We start from the raw sequence: 22554 nt of genomic DNA on the forward strand, positions 1-22554 counted from the left end.
ACGATAAGCAATTCAAACAAAAGTAACTTAAAAGATAACTTAATTTTATTAGCTGCTGAACAGGCCAGAAAGAAAAGTTTGTTCAGTAAAATAGTCAAGCACTGAGAAATATGCCTTAACTGACTAAAAACTACGATAGATAGATGGATGAATGGATGGATGGATGGATGGATGGGTGGATGGATGGATGGACGGATAGATAGATAGTGTATTTGATTTGTTTGAACTGATGTAAATAAATCAGCAAAAAAAAAAATTCAAATAAGCATGGAAATGTCCATCTTGCTTTGATCCTCACGCACTCTCCTAGTTTCGTACTTGTTCATTATGGCTAAAAAGAAGCTGCCTGTTAGTACCAAGTAGAGTGCTCCTTCTAGTTGTTAATAAGTCATGTCCTGCTCTTTCTTTGCATTCATCATTGTTTTTTTTATGTTTCATTGTGTTTAAACAGTGTGTTGCCTCACAGAAAGATTATCACTGGTTCAAGTGCCAGATGGACCAGGTGGTATTTGTGTGTGAAATTTGCATGTTGTTGTTTGTGTAGGTTTCACCCAGGTGCACAGATTTCACCCACAGTCCTACGACATGCAGTACAGGAGAATTGGATGAACTCAAAAATTTGCTGTAGCATATGAGCGTGCGTATGTGTGTCTCCCAGCACATGTATGCATCCAGAAAGTATTCATAGCGCTTCACTTTTTCAACATTTTTTTATGACAGCCTTATTCAAAAATGGATTGAATTCATTTATTTTCTCAAAATTCTACGCACAATACCCCATAATGACAATGTGGAAAAAAATTTTTTTTTTTTTTAAATTGTTGCACAATTATTCAAAATAAAACAACCTGAAAAATTACATGTACAGAAGAATTTACAGCCTTTGCCGAGAAGCCTTAAATTGAGCTCTGGTATTCTGCTTCCATTGGTCATTCTTGAGATGTTTCAGCAACTTAATTGGTGTTCACCTGTGGTAAATTCAGTTGATTGGACATGATTTGAAAAGGCATATACCTGTCCATATAAAGTACCAGGGTTAACAGTGCATGTCAAAGCACAAACCAAGCACGAAGACGAAGGAATTGTCTGTAGGGGGAAAGTTACAGAAACATTTCTGCTGCTCTGAAAGTTCCAATAAGCACAGTGGCCTCCATCATCTAGAAGTGGAAGATGTTTGGAACCACCAGGACTCTTCCTGGAGCTGGCCTGCCATCTAAGCTGAGTGATCGGGGGAGAAGGGCCTTACTCAGGGAGGTGATCAATAACCAAATGGTCACTCTGTCTGAGCTCCAGCGTTCTTCTGTGGAGAGAGGAAAACCTTACAGAAGGAAAACCCTCTGTGCAGCAATCCACCAATCAGGCCTGTATTGTAAATTGGCCAGATGGAAGCCACTCCCCACCTGGAATTTGCCAAAAGGCATCTGAAGGACTCTCAGACCATGAGAAACAAATTTCTCTGGTCTGACGAGACAAAAATTGAACTCTTTTGAGTGAAGGCCAGGCATTATGTTTGGAGAAAACCAGGCACCGCTCATCACCAGACTAATGCCATTCTTACTGTGAAGCATGGTGGTGGCAGCATCATGCTGTGAGGATGTTTGTCAGCAGCAGGAACTGGAAGACTAGTCAGGATAAAGGGAAAGATTAATGCAGCAATGCACAGAGACATCCTGAATGAAAACCTGCTTCAGAGTGCTCTTGACCTCAGACTATGGCGACGGTTCATTCTCCAAAAGGATAATGACCCAAAGCACACCTCCAAAATTGCAATGGAGTGGCTTCACAACAACTCAGTGAAAGTCTTTGAGTGGTCCAGTCAGAGCCCAGACCTTAATCCTATTAAACATCTCTGGAGTGATCTGAAAATGGCTGTACATTGTCGCTTCCCATCCATTCTGATAGAGCTTGAGAGGTACTGCAAAAAGGAATGGGCAAAAATTCAAAAAGACAGGTATGCCAAGCTTGTGGCATCATATTCAAAAAGATATGAGGCTGTAATTCCTGCCAAAGGTGCATCGACAAAGTAGTGAGCAAAGGCTGTGAATACTGATGTACATGTGATTTTTCAGGTTTTTATTTGTAATAAATTTGCAACAATTAAAAAAAAAAAAAAACTTTTTTCACATTGTCATTATGGGGTATTGTGTGTAGAATAGTTAAAGCTGTAAACATAAAAATATGTGGAAAAAGAGTTCTGTGTAAATCACTTTTGATGTAAGGATAGAGCATGAGAATAGAATGCATTTAAGTCTGAATATTCCCATGAGAAAGCACACTATTTGTTAGAAACTGACCATGAAACTATATTGTATCATTAGAAGTGTTGCATGGTTGGAAAATAATAAAAAGAGAGTGTCACCACAGACTGAGTATGCTGGGAAAAGAAGAGAGATACTGTAACAGTGGCAGGCATATGAAAACCACTAAAGAGTAATACATGTTTAGATAAAGTATAAGAAAATAAGGATTTGCATCATTAAATGTGCAAAGGTTAGATACTGACAAAATAACTAATTAGATGTTTTAATTGTAAAGAAAAAGAAGATATATAACTCAAGATAAGAAAATAATAAGACACAAGAATGCTAGGTTTAGAATTTTTGGACCAACACTTAATATACTGCCTCTTACTGCTGTTGTAACAATAAAGACTAACAATAAAGACTAAGGGCCCTATCTTACACCCAACGTAATAAGGTGCAAGACATGTATGGCGCGATTTGTTGCTATTTTCAGACCAGCGCAACCCTAATATACACGTTTTACACCATGTTGTTTAAATAGCAAATCCATTTTCGCCACTTTTTGGACTCATAGGTATTCCAGTCTAAAGAGAAGGCGTGTTAAAGTGCATTGTTGGTGTGTGGCTATTTTGAGGAACTGAAATAGACCGTCATTGGCAAGCTAAAAGCTGGTCTAAAGTCCAGTGCAGAGCATGTTAGTTGTGTGCCTATGTGAGTCCAAACATTTATACAATGCTTAATACAGCAAAACAGAAATATGAAATGTATAAAATGGTACAAAAAATATTATTTTCTAAATAAATATAAAAGCCACTACCTTTTTCAGTTTATTCATGACAATTTTTTTTTTTTTGTCCACTTGTCCACTTTTTGGAGATGTGTGAATCACCATTTAGGCATAAAAATAGGATACGTGTTTGGATATAACACACTTCATTATTATTGTTCATTTATTCATTTGCTGGAAAATAGAAACAAATTTAGAAATAGTTTAGAAACAAATAATTGCATTTAACAAACAAAATGAATCATGTAGACAAATGAGTGTCTTCAGCAAAGTACAACATTGTTTCCTTTCACGAAAGTAAAGGAGTAAAGAGTAAAAGTAAAATAAAGAGAAAGTAAAAAGGCCAAATGGAGGAGGCTTGTTCTTTATCCTTACGCTGCAGATCGTCTGTTTATTTGTTTTTTTGCAAGTAAAGTGTTTCGTTTATCCATTACAAAGTCCGCCATGTACATAGCAAATGTGCCATTGTGCAACACAACTGACTCTTAAAGGAAATGGGAGATGAGACTCTGATGCTCAAAACACACCCATAATTTATTAAGAAAACAAGCACAACCATGTTAGACCGTGCACCAGGGTGCAAAGCATGCCTGATTCAGCCCATTATGACCTATTCTAAGATGGGTGAGAAGTACCTCTTCTTTTACTGACATTATTCTGCCTTCACTGCCTTTTTTTGGATATTATAAAAATGCAGATCCAAGTCGATCCTAAAATCATTTAGATCCCAGTATTGTTGCCATTTTTTCATAATTTTTGGTTTAATAATACCCTTTCTCTCTGCTCAATGGGATAATTCAGTCCACACTTAGTCTTTTAGTCATAACAGCTAATCAACAGCTTCCTTCTTCTCAACTCCTACATGTGCAGGAACCCAAACAAAACATCGATGAATTTGCTCTTCAGTGTTTGAACTCTCAGTAATGATTAAATCACACTGAACTGAGCTAAACTGAACTGAACTGAACTTAAACACTAAAACCTGAACCACACTGTTCCAGTTACTGAACCACACTGTTCCAGTTACTATGACCATTTATGTGAAGCTGCTTTGACACAATCTACATTGTAAAAGCGCTATACAAATAAAGCTGAATTGAATTGAATTGAAACAAAACCAACATTCAAGTCTTCTCATATAACCTGAAAACACTTGATGAATTTCATTAATAATATCAAGCCTACATGATTTCATAGTTTTAATACTTAAAGGGTCACGAAACACCAAAACACATTTTTTTGAGCTGTTGACAGTCGTATATGTGTCCCACACTGCTAAAAAACCTATTAGGACACCTATATTTCCCTAAAAAGTGTAAATTGGTTGTTTTTGCATTATTTCAAGCAAATTCGTACTTCCTGTTTGAAACGAATTTTTGAAGCTGCGTCACGGTCATGACATAATAGCATTGTATTCCAGCGTGCAGACTGGACACCTGTGCCAGAGTGTGTCTTATTACATCTTACAGTGTGATGCATTAATGCATGAGTAAGGCTTGGTTCAAACCAATCAGTGCGCTCAATTGTGCAACTTCATTAATATTCATTACTGTCACAGTGTTTAGACAACACTCACACCACGTTGTATTGGCAAAACAAGTGTGAAGTGTTGCTTTTATAGTTTGCTGCAGTTAAGTTTCGTTTTCATTTTCTCTCTGTGAGAGCTCAGACTCACGTGTGGATTACAGTGTACGCGACGCTCGACAACAATAACTTACGTGTCTAAGGGGGAACATTGTTTACCTGAGAGCTGTTCTCATCTGCAAACGATGAGATCCGGATTCGCTTGTAGTATTCTCTTCATAAAGACGCGGCTCTAGTTGCTGGTGATTGTCCTGTCTCTACAGATTTGGTAAGTGAGCGAGCAGTGCTCTTTGTTTATTCAGTTTGTTCGTATTAAACTATTGCACCGAGTGTAAACATGTTAGCACCACAACCAAACTTTAACCTCGTGTAGGGTTTTTAATCGCATTTTGTGACCGGAATAACACACGCGACTTTCTGACGCTACCTGCCGTGTGCATCTAAGTTTCCGGGAAATGGGGCGGGGGGGAGGGTTTCTCTCATTCGCCGTGCGGTATCAAACATTGCATGAAAAATACACGTTTAGAGCAGTTCCTCGAATCGAATATCTCGTTTGCGCGAGGGGCATGAATGAATTCCCTGAACGAAAAAGGCCAAACTGCAGTTAAAGTCCACCATTTAATAATTTGGCAAATAATTCGACTACACATGTCCATGTAGATTAAACACCATCACTTTCTCCTGTGTGTTTGTGTGTGTATTTTGACTCTGAAACTTGCGCTGGCCCAAATAGACACTTCCACACCAACCCACTTTTCTTCCTCCGACACTCCCCCCTAAACAGAGCTGGACACGCCCACTTTTCTGACTTTTTCCAAAGTAGAGGTGTGAAAACACCCTGCTGAAACGAGGGGGTTTCATGGCCCTTTAAAAGAGCTGACAAGCTGTTTGTTGCAATTACAACGTCATTCACTTTATTTTCTAGTATCCAGTTTATAGCTGTTAGAATTCCCACAAGTTCTACTGTATACACTGATAAATTATCTGTCGCTCTTTTTACTGTTGTTAACCTGTACATCCTGTCTCTGGATCTTTAGAGACATCTGTAAATATCATGAGTTTTCCCCTAAACTGCTGTTTGATATAATTTTGACACACCCGGAGTTTGGATTTTGTAGCCATATTATGTCACTGGCCCCACGCATGGATTATAACATTTTAGAGTTTAATTTGGTAACATGTAGACAAATACACATAAAAAATACTTTAAACAAAATATAAATTAATTAAAGTAAATTAGTATGCATTTAAATTAGTCACATTTCTCAGTCATACACTGTGACAGTTCTCAGTACCTTTAGCTCTAAATTTTTATAGAGTATTGAAAATGCACTCAGTTACATATTGTGTAAAGTTGTTTAATCTGATACTTTAGCAAACTTGCAAATTCTTCTGGGGGTGGTTATATATTAGGTTTTGCCTCCAGGAAAGAAAAAAATGTGAGAAACACATGTTATCTTAATGGATTCAGTGTCACAACGAGGGCCCTCAAGTGACGCTTGGCAAGCAACAACAACAGACGGTGTTGGTGAACAGGGGAGATGCATCAAGCTTCTAAACAGCCCAAATGACTGGAGAATGCTGAGAAAGTAGCAAACAAAAACCTATTCGATGAGAGAAAAAGCCAGAGCGATTATGATTACATGAGAAAAAATGAGAGTTGAAAGAGAGACAAGAATATAGCCTCTATAATGTCACAATCAAAATTGTGTAACAATTTGCCATGCTAGAACCATGCTGCCCTCTAGTGGAAAGCTGCCTTATCTGGCCTGTCAGTTAGTTTCAGGTTTGCTGACATCAAGTTAATTTCTGCTTCGTTTTGCCAGAGGGGAAGAGAGTAAATTAAGAATACTTTCTTTAAAAATTGATTTTACGTCAACTTTCATGAGTACGCTAGCACATGGCTTCCTGTAAATGTACCTAGCTTGGTGTTACTTTGAAACAAAGTTGCGTGACTTTCATATCCTGTGGTCAGCATAACCCTATTTAAATTGCAGGTGCATAGGCACAGCACATTGGGTCAGCTGAACTGTCTGATGAAATACACTTAAGCAGTGGGCAGGAAATCATTCTTTCCGACTCCTCCAATTGGAGAAGGAGCAGCGATATCTGAGCGTGACAGACGTTCGGGCGGAGAGAGGGAAAAAACAGAGTCGCTCAGAGTTCTCTCGCTTGGCTGCATCCTGAGTCACTGCTGTGCCTTGGTTTAACACCTGACAAGTCTGTGACAAGAGTGTGTGTGCGCAAATGCTATTTTTGCTGGTTAACATCTGTTTAAATCAATGTTTCTTGTTACTTCAGTGAACAAATAAACACACTTGTGGAAATGTTAACCAGGAGCATGGAATGTGCCAGAAATTAATTAGCATATTAGCAGATCTGATTCTATATTCTAGAAAGTCAGTGTTTTGTTTGTTTGTTTTTTTTAGGAAAAATGTCTGAAAATAGGTTTGTGATTGCTGCTAGAGAAGAATCCATGCTGTTTCAAGCCAATGCATTGCTGTTAGTGTTGGTCTAGCACTGTTGGTCTTTATGGATTAGCGTAATTAGGTCAATTACAGGTAATATTTTCCAATACAAGCATTGTACTTGCATTTTGCTTATACATATTGCTTTGTATGACACATTTATTTAATTTAATTTAATTTTCCTTTTGGCTTAGTCCCCATATTAATCAGGGATCGACAGGAATAAACTGCCAACTTATCCAGCATATGTTTTTAATGCAACGGATGCCCTTCCAGCTGCACCCCATCACTGGGAAACACCTACACACTCTTACATTCATACAAATACTGTACGGCCAAATTAGCTAACCTAATTCACCTATAGCGCATGTGTTTGCACGATTGGGGAAATCGGAGCACCCAGAGGAAACCCACACGAACACGGTGAGAACATGCAAACTCCACACAGAATGCCAGCTGATTCAGCCAGGGCTTGAACCAGAACCTCTTTCCGTTGAGGTGATCGTGCTACTCACTGGTCCACTGTGACGACTATGTGACACAATAATGATTTAAAAATACTGTTAGATTAAAACATGATTCATAGTAATATATTTATTCTGCATATTCTGTTGGCAATACCACTGAATGATTTCGTTATGGTTGTACTATTTATTAATGTTACCTTAAATTTTGAACAACAAATAAATAAAAATGTCAAACTTGTTAAATTAAAATTCTAAAATGTTTCAAAGGATCAAATGACTTGTCAACAATTTCAAAGGATCTGTTCACAACTCAGTTAATTTAAGTTACACAACTCTGTGTTTGTGTACAAATTAAAATAAAACCATTTAGAGATATATAAAAGAGAAAAACATACTGCAGATTGTAGAATCAGTTTGTTCAAATGATTTTTGAAAAGTGTTGTTGCTAGTTATAAGCTTTTTATAATAATTTCTGAAACTGAAAGTTCAATAACTGGTCGTTGCAGTAATGAACATGAATTGTAGATGATAGAGACAGCATGTGCTTCCAAGTTCCAACAGCTGCGTTAAGAGAATGATTTCAACCTAAGCCACGGGCCAAGGGCCCAAAGAAAGAGAACGTTAATCACCACAATAGTAACTTCCAAACAGATTTCAACTGATATTTATGCAAATGTTATTTATATACATAAGAAACAAAGCCAAAATAGTTTATAATAAGCTTTGGAAATGACTAAGCATACTTTGATGAGTAGTTTTCATTTGCAGATATTTTATCGAAGGATGCTTCTGTAAGTTAGTTGTAGTTATACTACATGGTCAAAAGTTTGGGGTCAGTAGGATTTTTAAATACAGTAAAACTTGTAAAACTGTGAAATGTTATTGAACTATAAAATAACTGTTCAAAAGTAGTTGAGGGTTTAATTAAATATTTTATTCTATGATGATAATGATGAATTTCCAGCTTTATTACCCCAGTCTCCAGTAATAATAATATGATTATTAATATTATTCTTATTAATGTAATAGTAACAAAAGCAATAATGACTGGAGTAATAGTTTCATTTGAAACTACATTCAATAAGTAATAAACAAATATTTAACAATTTACATTTTTTCACATTTAATACATGCCAGCTTGATGTACAGAATAATTTTATAAAAAAAAAAACTTCTAAGACTCCTAACTTTTTTTTTTGCTCATTTCTTCTTATTTTTCAATTAATGTTTTTCTTATTAGTAATTGCGTTAGTTAACTGTGAGTGCTAAAACAGGGTTAGTCATAAATTGTAGTAGATTGTACCTACTTTATTTCACTAACTGAACCCCAAATACTGCTGTCTCTGAGACCATATATAAAATGTGCAGTGATCACACGAAGGATTTTGCTTGCCAATAAGCTTTTAATTATGCATTATGCATCTTTTTTTTCAATTATTAATTAATTCGATTTTTTAGCTTTGAATTAACTACATTAACTATGAAAGTATATAACTATATGTAGCATAGAAGTATAAAAGTGTTTGGAACAAATGGTTTGCGGCAACATTTCTGCAAAATGATAAATGAGTTTCATATTTTTGGTCTGGTTTCCTAATTACTACGTGGAGATGTTGCCATAAGATGTTCTCAAGGTTGTGGCTTATCCACAGTAAGCTGACGGCAACTCCACATCAACTTTAGTTTATATTCAGCCTCCAAACTACAATCACAGACATTTACATGTTTTATGTCCTGCACCATTTGATTAATACCCAAACGAATTAAATCCGAGGTAACAAAAACTAATTATCCCACAATCCAAAGCCCACTGGCACTGCTTAAAATTTTACACAGTATACATTTTATACATTTGTAATAATTATCTTGCCAACAATGCATTAAAATCTTATTAGAACTGTAGCAAAAAAAGTTGAACAACTGTGATTTTCAAAATTCATCGCTATTCTCTCTTGATTTGACACTGAGTTAGTTTTAACAGCAGATGGCTCTCTATACATTACAAACTTAGCTTGCATGTACTTACTTCCAAATACCACATCAACCTAAAATAATTTATGGTCACGCTTTATTTTCATAGTCCTTTTGTTGAATTTAAATTACATTGCAACTAATTATCATTGGATTGTAAGTAGACTGTTAGATTGGGGTTAGGGTTAGTGTAAGTTGACATGCAGTTGCAAAGATTCTTATAGTCAGTTAAATGTTTGTTGAAGGAGCAGTATCATTAAGCAGATAGTCTACTAATACTCAAATGGACCATCAAAATAAAGTGTTAGCTAATTCATAAAAATAATAAATAAAATTAGATTTTTAAACAAATAAGTTATATTATTTACAAATGATTACTTGATATCACAGGAAAGATTATGACATGGGTTTGAAGAAACTGTAAAATTCAATCTTCAGTTTTATATTAAATAAAATACAATAAACACGATAGCTTTCTACATTTATTTAATTTAAAGAACATTATTAAACAAAAATTGGTTATATAAAACTATAATTAAAAAAACACAATGCACAAAACTTTAAAAAAAATTACAATTTATAAAATTCCTCCCCTTTATTGTTTTTTTTTTTTTTTTTTAATGAAAAATGACAGTTGACTCTCTTCTTTCCGATCAGTGGCGTATTGTTTTGTGACAAGAGTCATATGAAGCCTCGTCATTGTTAACTGGAGTAAACACCAAATTATGCTTCTTTTATCGTTCAGTTATGATGATGGCTTGAGTTTAAGACCTGCGCTGGGTGTGTATGTGTATGAGATACAGTGGACGAATATTATTCATTCCTTTTTCTATTTAAGTACATATTTCTACTGTATATCATGTGGCACTATCATTGTTAAAATATTCTAAAATCACTTATTAAGAAAAAAAAAACAGAAAAATCGATATTTTAAATTAAGGATCGATCCTTTTGATACATTAGCAGTAACTAAAATATCAATATTTCCGGATCGATCTGTCCACCCATAATTTCCCATTTTGTGGATAAAGAATAATAAAAAAACAAAACTAACTCCATAGGAAAACCTAGTCAATACAACATAAGTGATTACAACATGCACAGTGACTGGATGAACACTCAACCTGTGCTCTGAAAACATGAAGCATGAATGTCCAACCACGGCACTGAGTCAAAACCAAAGCAGACAGAAGCATCAAGGTCAAAACATCATGCGTCATGATTCTAAAGAAGCTATCATTTGTCTTCACTGAGGAAAGCTACCATCTGGCCATCTTTCTTCAGAGCCCAGATTGTTTGAATGTTGTGTCTCTATCCATCTATTGCTGCTTGCTCTAGGAAGTGTACAGGTTGTTCTGAAGATTATTTTGTTTGTAGACAATTGTGTTTCTGTGCTCAGAACTATATATTTATTATATTAGTACTCTTATACTAATATATGTACTATATATATATATTAGTACTCTTCTAGTGAGAAAAGTTGTCATAGGAATTTCACATCCACACATCGTTTTGTTTTTGTCTGTGCAACAAAGCTACATTGTGTAGATGTTTGTACTTCAAATCAATTGTATGTATGCATGGAACGCTGTTTGACATTTAATCAATAGCCCATACTAGTATCTATTTTCATTTTACTAGTGCTTATTTTTTAGATACTAGTATCTTTTCCATAAAGTACTAGTACTTATTCATTAAATACTAGTGCTTATTCATTTACTAGTGCCAATTCTTTAGATACTAGTACTTTATAAAAAAATATACTAGTGCTTACTCACTAGACACTGGTTCTTTTAATTAGATACTAGTACTTATTACATTTATACTAGTACCCATAAAACAGATACTAGTACTTATTCATTAGATACTAGCATGTATTCATTAGATACTAGTATCTATTTAATTGGTTCTAGTACTTATTCATTTTCTATCTAATAAGTACTAGTATCTAAATAAGTTCCATCATCTATTAAATAGATACTAGTATCTATTGCTTAAGTACTAGTAGCTATATAAAATATGTAAGTCAATGGATATGGGTTTCCAGCTTTCTTTAAAATTAGTTGTCAACAGAAAACTGAAAATAGTAAAGGTTTGAAACAAGCAAAGGGTAAGTAGATAATGACAGAATTTATATTTCCCTTTCATTTTCATTTCCTAATACCACTTTAATACCTATTTCATCCATAATACCCAAGCTGTTACGTCGTAAATGGGCAAGTTTTTCTTTTCAATTTAGTGAAAACTGCCCCAATCATAATACGAAAATATCTCAAAGATGTTCCAGAGAACTGGGATGCACTTAAACTAAATTAAAAGCGTCACAGAAAAGGTTCTGGATACTTATGTCATTATGATATTTCAAATTTAATAACATCAGAGATGTGATCAAGCGTGACAGAAACCTATTACTCACACAGAGGAGAAGAAACTGTTGAATAAATTCATTACTTTTTGAAAAAGTATTCTTGTAGTTTGATAATTCTGATTGATCCACCGAAGGGATATATTGGGTTTAAGAAAAGTTGTTTTGGTAAATTTCTGGACTTTAAATGGAGTCTGGAACCTTGCTGTCTAGGATGAGGGAGGTCTCAGATTTCACCTAATTTATCTAAATTTGTGTTCCGAAGATGATCAAAGGCCTCAGACGAAAGGAACGACATAAGGGTGAAAATTAATAACATAATTTTAATTTTAGGGTGAACTAGCACTTCACTATAATTACCAGAAGCACAGTATACACCCTAATGAGGTTAAGTTTTTTTAAGTGCTATATGGTTAAGAATTTTAAATTGGCTTGCAATTGTGTAACTCAGGCAATGCAAAATACAATGCAAAATATGTCAAAAAAAAAGAAAGTCTACATCCAAACTATGGCATTAAATATCCACAAGATGTCTCCCTCACTCCAAGCACTTACAGTTCTATTTCATCAGAGCTAAATATAAACATCTGATGTTATTCAGGAAGATGTATTACTATAATTCACAAAATAAATACAAGCAATGATAGGAAAATGTAACTGTTATTTATATAATATAATATGTGTAATGCTAACATAACAAAATTCATTATCAAATAAATGTTAACTGTAATTGAGTGATTTGAAGTCTTTCGTAAAATGAAATAAATATCATGATTAGAAGAGGCATGTTTCAGTCTGAGCTTATGACACTTTACAATGCTATCATTGATCCAAGGGCGGATGAAGCCTAGTGCTTTAACCGTAAATGCCTAGTCATCCTCTCACTTGACTTTGATTTCACCTCACTATTTCCTAACTGCCATGAAGCTGACAATCTGATCGCTTGCCTCCAAGGGAAAGACAAATGACTATCAGCAGGAGCCAATTTGGAGTGCTCTCAGTATTACGAGGCAAAATCAGAGACAAAGCCTTCAATAACTCAAGTTGACAGCCTTATCCAGTCAGCCTCCGAGCTATATGAACACAAGACAGACCACTTTAACCACACAAAACCCCATCAAATCAGAATTTAAATATTAACTATAGAACACATATATAAAGCAAGAACAGTGCATTGTAGGAGCTTCAAAAGAAGATCACAGACAGTTGTCCTAAAAAATGTAGATAAAGGAGCCTTCAAAGTAGTTTAGTTCAAAACGCATGTGAGAGAGAGATTTGAATGTATTGCTATAGCAGCTCTGGCGATTTCATGGCAATACCAGATCAAATTTATAAATTTTATATAATAATACAAATTATAACAATAATAAGACATCAACAGCAATAAATAATACATATTCTAAAAAATTTAGACGACGCAGTGGCGCAGTAGGTAGTGCTGTCGCCTCACAGCAAGAAGGTCGCTGGTTCGAGCCTCGGCTGGGTCAGTTGTCGTTTCTGTGTGGAGTTTGCATGTCCTCTCTACGTTCGCATGGGTTTTCTCCGGTTGCTCCGGTTTCCCCCACAGTCCGAAGACATGCGGTACAGGTGAATTGGGTAGGCTAAATTGTCCGTAGTGTATGAGTGTGAGTGTGTGCGTGAATGAGTGTGTGGGGATGTTTCCCAGGGATGGGTTGCAGCTTGAAGGGCATCCGCTGCATAAAAACGTGCTGGATAAGTTGGCGGCTCATTCCGCTGTGGCAACCCCGGATTAACAGAGGGACTAAGCCAAAAAGAAAATTAATTAATGAATAATAAAAAAAAATTCTAAATTAGTTTTTAAGGTTTACTTTTGATAAAAGTAAAACCATTTTCAAAGGATTCAGAAGGAAAAATATTTCCTTTATCTCTCTATGGCATGGTGTTGTCCTCAGGCAAAAATGTTAAAAATGTTTAAAACAATTTTAATAAATTATCAGAAAAAAAATCTAATTACAAGTTGGTGACCAATGAAATTTGAAGTGGGTGTGGGTTTGACCTTTCTTCTGGGGGCAAAACAGCCATTTTTGGGACTATAGCCAGCTTAAGCACACTGCTAGCAGAATGTAAAATAAATTCCACTTTTTAACATATTTGAATTAAAAAATCTTTATATTAAAATATGTGTGATGCACATGGGTAGGTGAAGAAGCATATTTGATTGAGAAAGACACTTTTTGTTATTATCTATACACTAAAATGGTAGTTTTTCATTTGTTGTCTCAGGGCAACATTGTGCAGTTAGACCACTTTTGTTGAAACAATAACAACCTCTGGATGGAAATGGGCAGAAATGTATAGTTATCACCACAATATACTCACTACACTATTACTCACAGGAAATGGATATTCAAACATTTAATGGAAGCAAAGAACAAGATTGGGCAGTTAGGCTTATTCCTTTTGACAGCAAGATTGAAGAGTCAAATTAGTTATGTTTCCATTCAAAGACGTGAATTAAACTTGCAAAAAGCCACATTTGTACACAGTTTATTTTTAACCCTGAATAAACAAACCTGATTAAACTAGTTGCGTTCCTCAGGCTTATTTGAAACCTACAGACAGTGTTGTGCTAGTTACAGTTACTCCATTCAAAAAGTAACTCAATTACTTTATCGATTACTCACAATAAAATAGTCATGCATTACTGTTAAAAATAATTTTTGAGTTACTTTTCAAAAGAAACATTTAATAATCCCATTAATGTACGTATAACATCACTGAAGTGCAGCATGGAGAATACACTGAATCAACTGAATCAGTTTTAATTAATTTACATTCTCACAACTAAAACACTAACACTAATTTATTTAAGTCAGACCAGCAACACAAAAATAAAAAAATATCACAAAGTGATAAACAAGCTGAATAATATATTCAGTAACAAAAAAAGCAAAATCTAAAGTTACTTCAGCGTCATAAAAGTTTGTGTTTAACCCTTAAACATGTTCCTTCAAAGCTTGTGTGTGAAAACCAGTAACAATATACAACAAACACAAAACCTTCTGAATTAAATAGATGACAATAATCTGAATCATCATTCAGAATCAATTTGGTTAAACCCAGCACTAAAAAAACTACTATTATAGACAACTATAACGTTTATGCATTTTAAACAGAACAAAAATATAATTGCTGGTCAAAAGTTACATTTCAAACTAACCACAAATCAAACGTGGTATGTCAACAACCTTTGGGAAAAAAAAATGGTATATTCAAACAATATACAAAACAAACCAATATACAAATCAATAAAAAAAAGAAATCACAGTGTTTTTCTTAGGTATACAACACTATACATTTTAATAATGTGTTCTGAAATGTAACAGAAATGTGTTAATGTGTCTACTGAACTAATCAATGTTGTTATACAGTTAAGAAATGTGTGCTTATTTATTTGAAACAACAAATATAGTAGTAGTAGTAATAGTAATTAATAATAGTAACTTGTGTGCACACTTGGACTTTCTTGGTCTCTCGTGTGCACAATTGGTTTACCTTGCGTGCATTTATTCTCTGCTTTCGCTCGACTTTTGTATGTATTAACTTACCAGGTAACGGACAAACGCATCATGTTGTAATGATAACGGAGCTACTATATTTAAAAAGTAATGTGATACAGTATTAGATACTGTCAAAACTATTGTTGTTACAGTAACACATTACTAGAAACGCGTAATTAACCAACACTGCTTACAGGTAAGTGTGTTGAAGTAGGGTTGGAACTAAACGCTGCAGCGCTGCGGCCCTCCAAAAGTTTAATTAGGCTGAAATATTTTTTTCTCCTAAAACAAAAATTCATGCCATTAAAGTCTCTCCAGATAAAAATCATCGGATAACATTTATAATAGAGCATTACAAATGTATACGTTTATCATTTTAGTTTCTGGTGAAATATTGACATTTTGTGAGTTCTTCCCCTTTTAATAAATGTTTGTAGATCGCATGAAAAAGGTCATGTAAAAGCTGCCATGCAGACAACAATATAAAACGAAGACTACTTGTAAAATGTGGTCTGAGTTTAGTTGGAATTAGGTTCAGTTGGGTTCAAAAAGTAACTTGATGCAGGGCTGCAAAGTATATCATCATATATGTCACGTCGCATGATGTGGAATGTTAAGTCTGGATTATATTTGACCAAGAGCCAAAGTTCAGAACATGTGAGATTTGTGGAGTCATTGCAGAGATTAAGCATAATGGAGTCAAAGTTTATCTTTTGCATGTGTTTTTGAGGCACTGTATGAGGGTTTTACTACAGGGTTCAACACTAAGGATTATTTCTCGGGCCCGATTGGGCCAGTGGTTCAAATTTTTACTTTCCCTGCCAACAGTTTCACTGGCCTCACCAAAAAAAAAGAAGTTAATAGCCATTTTAACAATAAACATTTTATTTTTAATAATGTGACAAAAGCCAAATATAATTCTATACATACACTATTTATTCAGCATATACATCTTATCACGCAATAAAAAATATCGCCGTTAATTTATTCTCAAAGTTGGGTTGGGTTGGGAGCTGGGTCTATTCTACACAAGCTTTTCCATTTAGCCTGTCCATTTATTCACTTGTGTAAATGTGTGTAAATTTATATTTATTGAGTTTTAAGTTAATTTCAGCAATATTATTGACCAATATGAAAATGTTAATTTGATTTGTTTACAATACTGTTTGTAAATTAATATTTTCTGTCTTTTACTAGATATATTATATAAGAGACTTACTTTGTTTACCAAATAAGAAATTCTAACAGGATTCACATTGTAAACATTAAATAAAAGTTAAAATTGCACATTTTTTTTATGTCATATAAGTTTTTAGGTATAATAATGCTAAAATCATTCTGTATAAATCCACAGATTTTTTTTTTTTTTTACAAAACTTTGCACAGAAAATCTAAAACATTTCTGCAGCTTCTGTCTGGTCCTACTCATGGGTCTGCAATATCATTTTTCTTGCCTCCACACTTTGTTTTGAACTAACTTTGAAGGCTTTATTACATTTGTACGTCTGGACAACTGTCTGTGATCTTCTTTTGACGCTCCTAATAAACACTGTTAGTGCTTTTTTGGATCTGTTTTCTATGGTTGAAATTTAAGTTCTCAGTTAATGAATTTTTATATGATTAAAGTGAGGTCTGTTTTCTTTTCCAAAATGGATTTGGCTATCAATTAGATTTTGCCTCTGATTTTGTGCTGTGAGAGTACTCCAAATTATTGGTGGGCATAGATTAATTTTTTTCAGTCAAGATTATTCTAGATTAAAATGGCTCATTTGAATTCTGCTAGAGGCATTCAGAATATGTGTGCTACTCAAATAAGTCTTTGACAACAAGATTTTTTCAAGCCAGGTGGTGCATTAGACCAGGGGCTCATCTCCTGTTTCCAAAATGCATCACAGACAGCTTGAAACACTTTTACTCTGATAATTGGTGATAAAAATAAATGATGTTCAATAAGATGTACTTGTGTTTATTAACTGTTTATTCAGTTGAACATGAGTTTTGAACTGTTTTGTAGGCCTACATAAGCTCGAAACAAAGCGATTCTCAATTACCTTAATCTGACAAAAGTCATAACTGAAGTAAACAGAAATGAAATTAAAACATGAGTATGCATATACAGATGAAGTCAGAATTATTAGCCCCCATGAATTATTAGACCGCTTGTTTATTTTTCCCCTAATTTTATCTTTACCATGATGACTGTAAATAATATTTTACTAGATATTTTTCAAGACATTTCTATACAGCTTAAAGTGACATTTAAAGGCTTAACTAGGTTAATTAGGTTAACTAGGCAGGTTAGGGTAATTAGCTAAGTTATTGTATAACAATAGTTTGTTCTGTAGACTATCAAGAAAAAAATGTAGATTAAAAGGGCTAATAATTTTGTCTCTAAAATGGTGCAAACTCTGTACCGCATCGGGGGCCTGTTTCAGAATGGAGGTTAAGTGAAAACTCAGAGTATTTTAAACCCGAAATGAGAGAAACTCTGGGTTTTCCGTTTCAAAATGGCAGGTTTGTTAAACTCGAGAAAGCAGGGTAAGTCAAGCCTGTTTCTGAAAGAGAGGTAACTTTAACTCAGAGTCAGTTACTGTGGTAACTTACTCTGTGAACCTAACCTGGTCCGGAGCAGGTTTTATTCTCGAGTTTCTGTCGGTCTCCTCCAAATTTTTTAAAGACAAAGTGGTATTACTCGCCTTAGCTTTACGGTTCCACCCACCTGTTTTAATGCTCATTTTGAATATGTGCATAAAAACAATTGATGGAAACATCATGATGCACATAACATTTAAAAATATGCATAAAAACACGCGCATAACTGAGTAGGATAAACTTTTATTTGTTAGAAAATATGCGTATAAACTATGATGGAAACACTTTTACTGAACAAATTACAGTATGTACATTAAAAAGGTCATCATATGATGATGAAAATGTGTGTGAATGGACAAAGCAGGCTGAGCACACTGTAACACGCCTTAAATGTTGTTTTGGTCATTCTAAAATGCCTTAACTGTTAAAATTATTTTTACTACTGCTTATCTTCTAAATGTTATATCAACCTCTATCACTTGATCAGTAAAAAAGGCAGACACACAAGTGCACTGTTAAATCTATTAAAACTAATAAACGTGTATAAAAGTTTAGAAAAAAATTATAAACATCACACATTGCATTACTTATTTTATTATACTTATATTTAAATATTTTAGATGTAAAATTACGCATTAACTTGAGCAGCTGTTTTCCCAGGCTAACTGTCTCTGTTTCACTGATGGTTGCTTCTTTTTAAATATATACGCTCATAACTTTGCATGAGCACATCAAGTTCAGCTGGAGAAAGAAATGGTCATCTCTTTTTTTTTTAAGATGTTGCCATGGTCACTTGTAATATCTGCTCTCCTTGATAATGCTAGTCACGGTGTGCGCGCTTAACTCTGAGTTGGTCTACTTAAAGTTGATTGACCCAGCTCAGATCAGCTATTCTGAAACCGAAATCTCTCGGTAAATCAACTCAGAGTTCAACTTTAAACTCTGAGTTGTTTGAACCTCCTTACTGAAACAGGCCCCGGATGTAATTCCCTCGCTGTAAATGCTAGCACTCCTGTTTTTTTTTTTTTTTCTGCAACCTCGATGCGCATGCATCATGAATGTTTACAAACCGGCAATTTGCTTATTGGCCCCTGGACTGCTTGTTTTGTTCTGCTTCTGGACTGCTTTGCTCATTCTGGCTCTGAACTTTTTGGACCCTTAATTGCTGCTTGCAGCTATATTATTATGATCAGTTATTTTTGGAACAAACTAATAATAAATCTTACAATTATCAGTGCTTTTTTGCCTTGCTTCATAGTATTGTGGAAACTGTTTTATGATTATTTCATCATCAAAAAGGCTTTCAAAATAATAACTTTTCTTTGCATTTATAAAATAAATACAGCCTTCGTGTGTTTATTATAGAACATTAAAAAATTCTAATTCCAACACTGGAGGAGAGCCTGGCTACAATTACACCAGGCTTTGGACTGCTGCAAACATGGGCATTGTTAATTCTCTTATCTTCAGCAGTAGGTCAATAGACAACTAATTGGGTGTGCTTAAGGTGCAAAACATCTCTCTTTACAAAAATAGATTTTATTTCATTAGGCTTTAAACTCACCATACTGTTGAGGTCTGAGCCAAAGCTTCCACATGGGTGTCCAGAGCCTCCGAGTGCCTCCATCCCCTCTTCATCCCACATGTAAGTTCCTCCAGAGCTGTCTGAGGGTGACAGGTCCAGAGATGAGCCATGAGGAAAATCGCCCACTGGAGATGACGAGTCATGCTCAAACCTATCTTTGCCACCTGAAATAAAGACAATAAGCTGGGTAAGAATGTGACAGAGATATTTTTAAGGCATCTTAGTGACAGCATGGACTGCTAGTTAAATTACAGGAAGTATTTTATAAATGCTCCTTTTAAAAAGTATTTTTTAAGCAACATTCAGAATGAAAACACTGTCTCAGAGGGGTTTTTGCAATATAATGCCTTTTAACTAACCTTCTTTTCACCAAAACCTAAGACCACATATAAAAAATGTAAAAAAAATCCACAGTGAAAAAATCCATATTTATGTTTTTGAATTACATTATATCTTTCTTCCACAAATCTTTAACCTCAAAAAGATCACCTGGAATAAACTGCCAGTACATCTTCTGTTATTTTACAGACTTATTTATGTCTTATGTTTTATTTACATTATTTCAACCTACAAAATGTCAATAAAAGTCACTTTGTTAAACTGCAGAGTTGAATTTTTTTAAAGTCGACAGAGCAGAGATTAGGGTCCCATAATGCAATTTACAACCTTATACATGTTAATTAACAGATTTTTTTTACAGTGTATTGTTTACATACGTATTACATACATACACGTTTGTGTAGTACATACTGTGATAATAGACTGTACTGTATTTTAGCATTTGTTTTGGGAGTTTGCAATACAAAATTCAATTTCAATTTTCTAAATGCTACTTTAAAAGCATTTTAAGCAACATTCAAATTGATAGAGGGGTTACATTATGTTGCCTTCTAATAAACATTCTTTTCACCAAACCCTGAGACTGCATAAAATATATTATTTGCATACATTGTAAAAAAACACCTCAAAAAGTTTAAAAAGCGATTTTTATTGACATTTTTACTAGTTTAAAGTGATATATTGTTGGTTGGTGTTGTATATTATGATACAAAAAACCTAGAAGAAACTGCCAATTCATTTTCTGTTATTTTACGGACTTATTATTCTGTCTTATTCATTATATTCATACTATTCCAAACTAATAAAACGTCAATAAAAGTTATTTTGTTAAACTTAAGAGTTGAATTTTCAACAGATTATAACTAATTAACAGGTATTTTTACAGTGTAGTTACAATTACATAATTTAGCATGTAAGTGTTCACATACGTATTACATACAGTACATACATATACAGTATCTGTAGTACATACTAAGATAACAGAATGTACTGTGTTTTAGCACAAAAAGAAAATTTATTACACAATTCAACTGTTTTAGGGGTTTGCAATACAAATTCCAATTTTAATTTTCTAAATGCTACTTTAAAAAGCATTTTTAGGCAACATTCAAATTGAAAGCACTGTCTCAGAAAGGTTTTCCATATTTTGTGATTCATGTATTTGTATTTGTATATGTATTTGTATTTTGTGATTTTTATTTTTTCTCAGTTTATTTATGCGTTAAAATTGCATTATGGGACCTTGATCTTTTCTCCAATAATTTTTTATTTTATTTTTTTAATATATTTATATTTTTATTAAAAAATTTTTAATAGTTCAAAGTGATATATTGTTGGTTGATTTTGTATATTATGGTACAAAAAAAATCTCTAATAAACTGCCAGTACATTTTCTGTTATTTTACAGACTTATTTCTCCTTATATTATTTCTTATACATTATATTATTTTGAACTAATGAAATGTCAATTAAAGTCACTTTGTTAAAATTGACAAATGTTTGCAATATTTAGAGAAATGGATTGTACTTATGCTTTTACATAGTGTAATCTGATTTCTATATGTATTTGTTAATTTGACCAGTAAGAAAATTTGAGACCAGACAACTGTTCATTTAAGTTCTGGTGTTTTATTGTATTATTTATTTTTTATTATTATTATTATTTTATTCTATTATTTGTATTTTTTCCTTGTTTTTTTTTATCTTAAAAACGAGAAATAAAAATAAAGTATAAAAAAGTCACTTTGTTAAAATATAGAGTTGAATTTTCAACATCAAAAGTTAACAGAGCAAAGATCAAGGCTCCATAATGTAATTCCCAACTGTAAATAGACGGAAAACACTGTAAATAGACGGAAACAAGGCAATAAGGCGCAAGATATGTTTGGCCCAAGTTGTTGTTATTTTCAGAGCAGGACAACAGTAATTTTTATGTTTTGCCCATTAAAATGTTACAATATTTTTTCTACATAAATAGAAAAACTACAGTGTAGTCACAGAATTTAGAATGTAAGTGTTTACATGCATATTACATAAATACACATAAAGTATGTGTAGTACATACCAAGATAACAGAATGGAAAATCTTTACATAATTCGACTGTTTTGGGGGTTTGCAATCTTCAAAAAAATTGTATTTGAACACAAAATGTATTTAAACAGTAGAGTTCATTCTGACTCACCCAAGAAAAACTAAATCAATTATATGTTGTGAGAAATTAAGATAAAGTACAGAAACAAATGGAACAGTGTTTCATGAAATAATGTGAGACATTTTGGTTTGTTTGTTTTTTTGGTGAGCTATCCCTGTAATCTTTTTATTCCAACATTAATATACATTTCTATTATTATGTATGCATGCATGCATGTATGTAACTATTAATTTATTTATTTATAAGGAAGGTGTAAACCAATGGTGTCAAACTCAATTCCTGGAGGGCTGCAAACCTGCAGAGGTTAGTTCCAGCCCTGCGTCAACACATCTATCTGATGGTATCAAACAAGCCTAAAGCCCTTAACTAGTTTGATCAGGTGTGTTTAATTAAGGTTGGAACTAAACTGTGCAGAGCTATCTGAGTTTGACACCTGTGGTCTAGACCAGTGGTCACCAAACTTGTTCCTGGAGGGCCGG

The 22554-nt window shown here is 33.9% G+C and overlaps 1 protein-coding gene across 4 annotated transcripts in view; it reads right to left on the minus strand.

Moving 5' to 3' along the window:
- ccser2b (coiled-coil serine-rich protein 2b) overlaps positions 1–22554 on the minus strand; it is a 126665-nt gene that overhangs the window by 64080 nt on the left and 40031 nt on the right. For 3 of the 4 annotated variants that reach the window (XM_021480271.3, XM_005156108.6, XM_021480272.3), the window contains exon 3: positions 19563–19747. In XM_021480271.3, coding sequence (XP_021335946.1) covers positions 19563–19747 — 185 coding nt within the window. Of the gene's footprint in view, positions 1–19562; positions 19748–21629; positions 22509–22554 lie in introns of those variants that run through there. The other variant, XR_012387872.1, reaches the window with a different exon arrangement.

The sequence above is a fragment of the Danio rerio genome, chromosome 12 (assembly GCF_049306965.1).
Source record: "Danio rerio strain Tuebingen ecotype United States chromosome 12, GRCz12tu, whole genome shotgun sequence".
NCBI classification, from domain to species: Eukaryota; Metazoa; Chordata; class Actinopteri; order Cypriniformes; family Danionidae; genus Danio; species Danio rerio.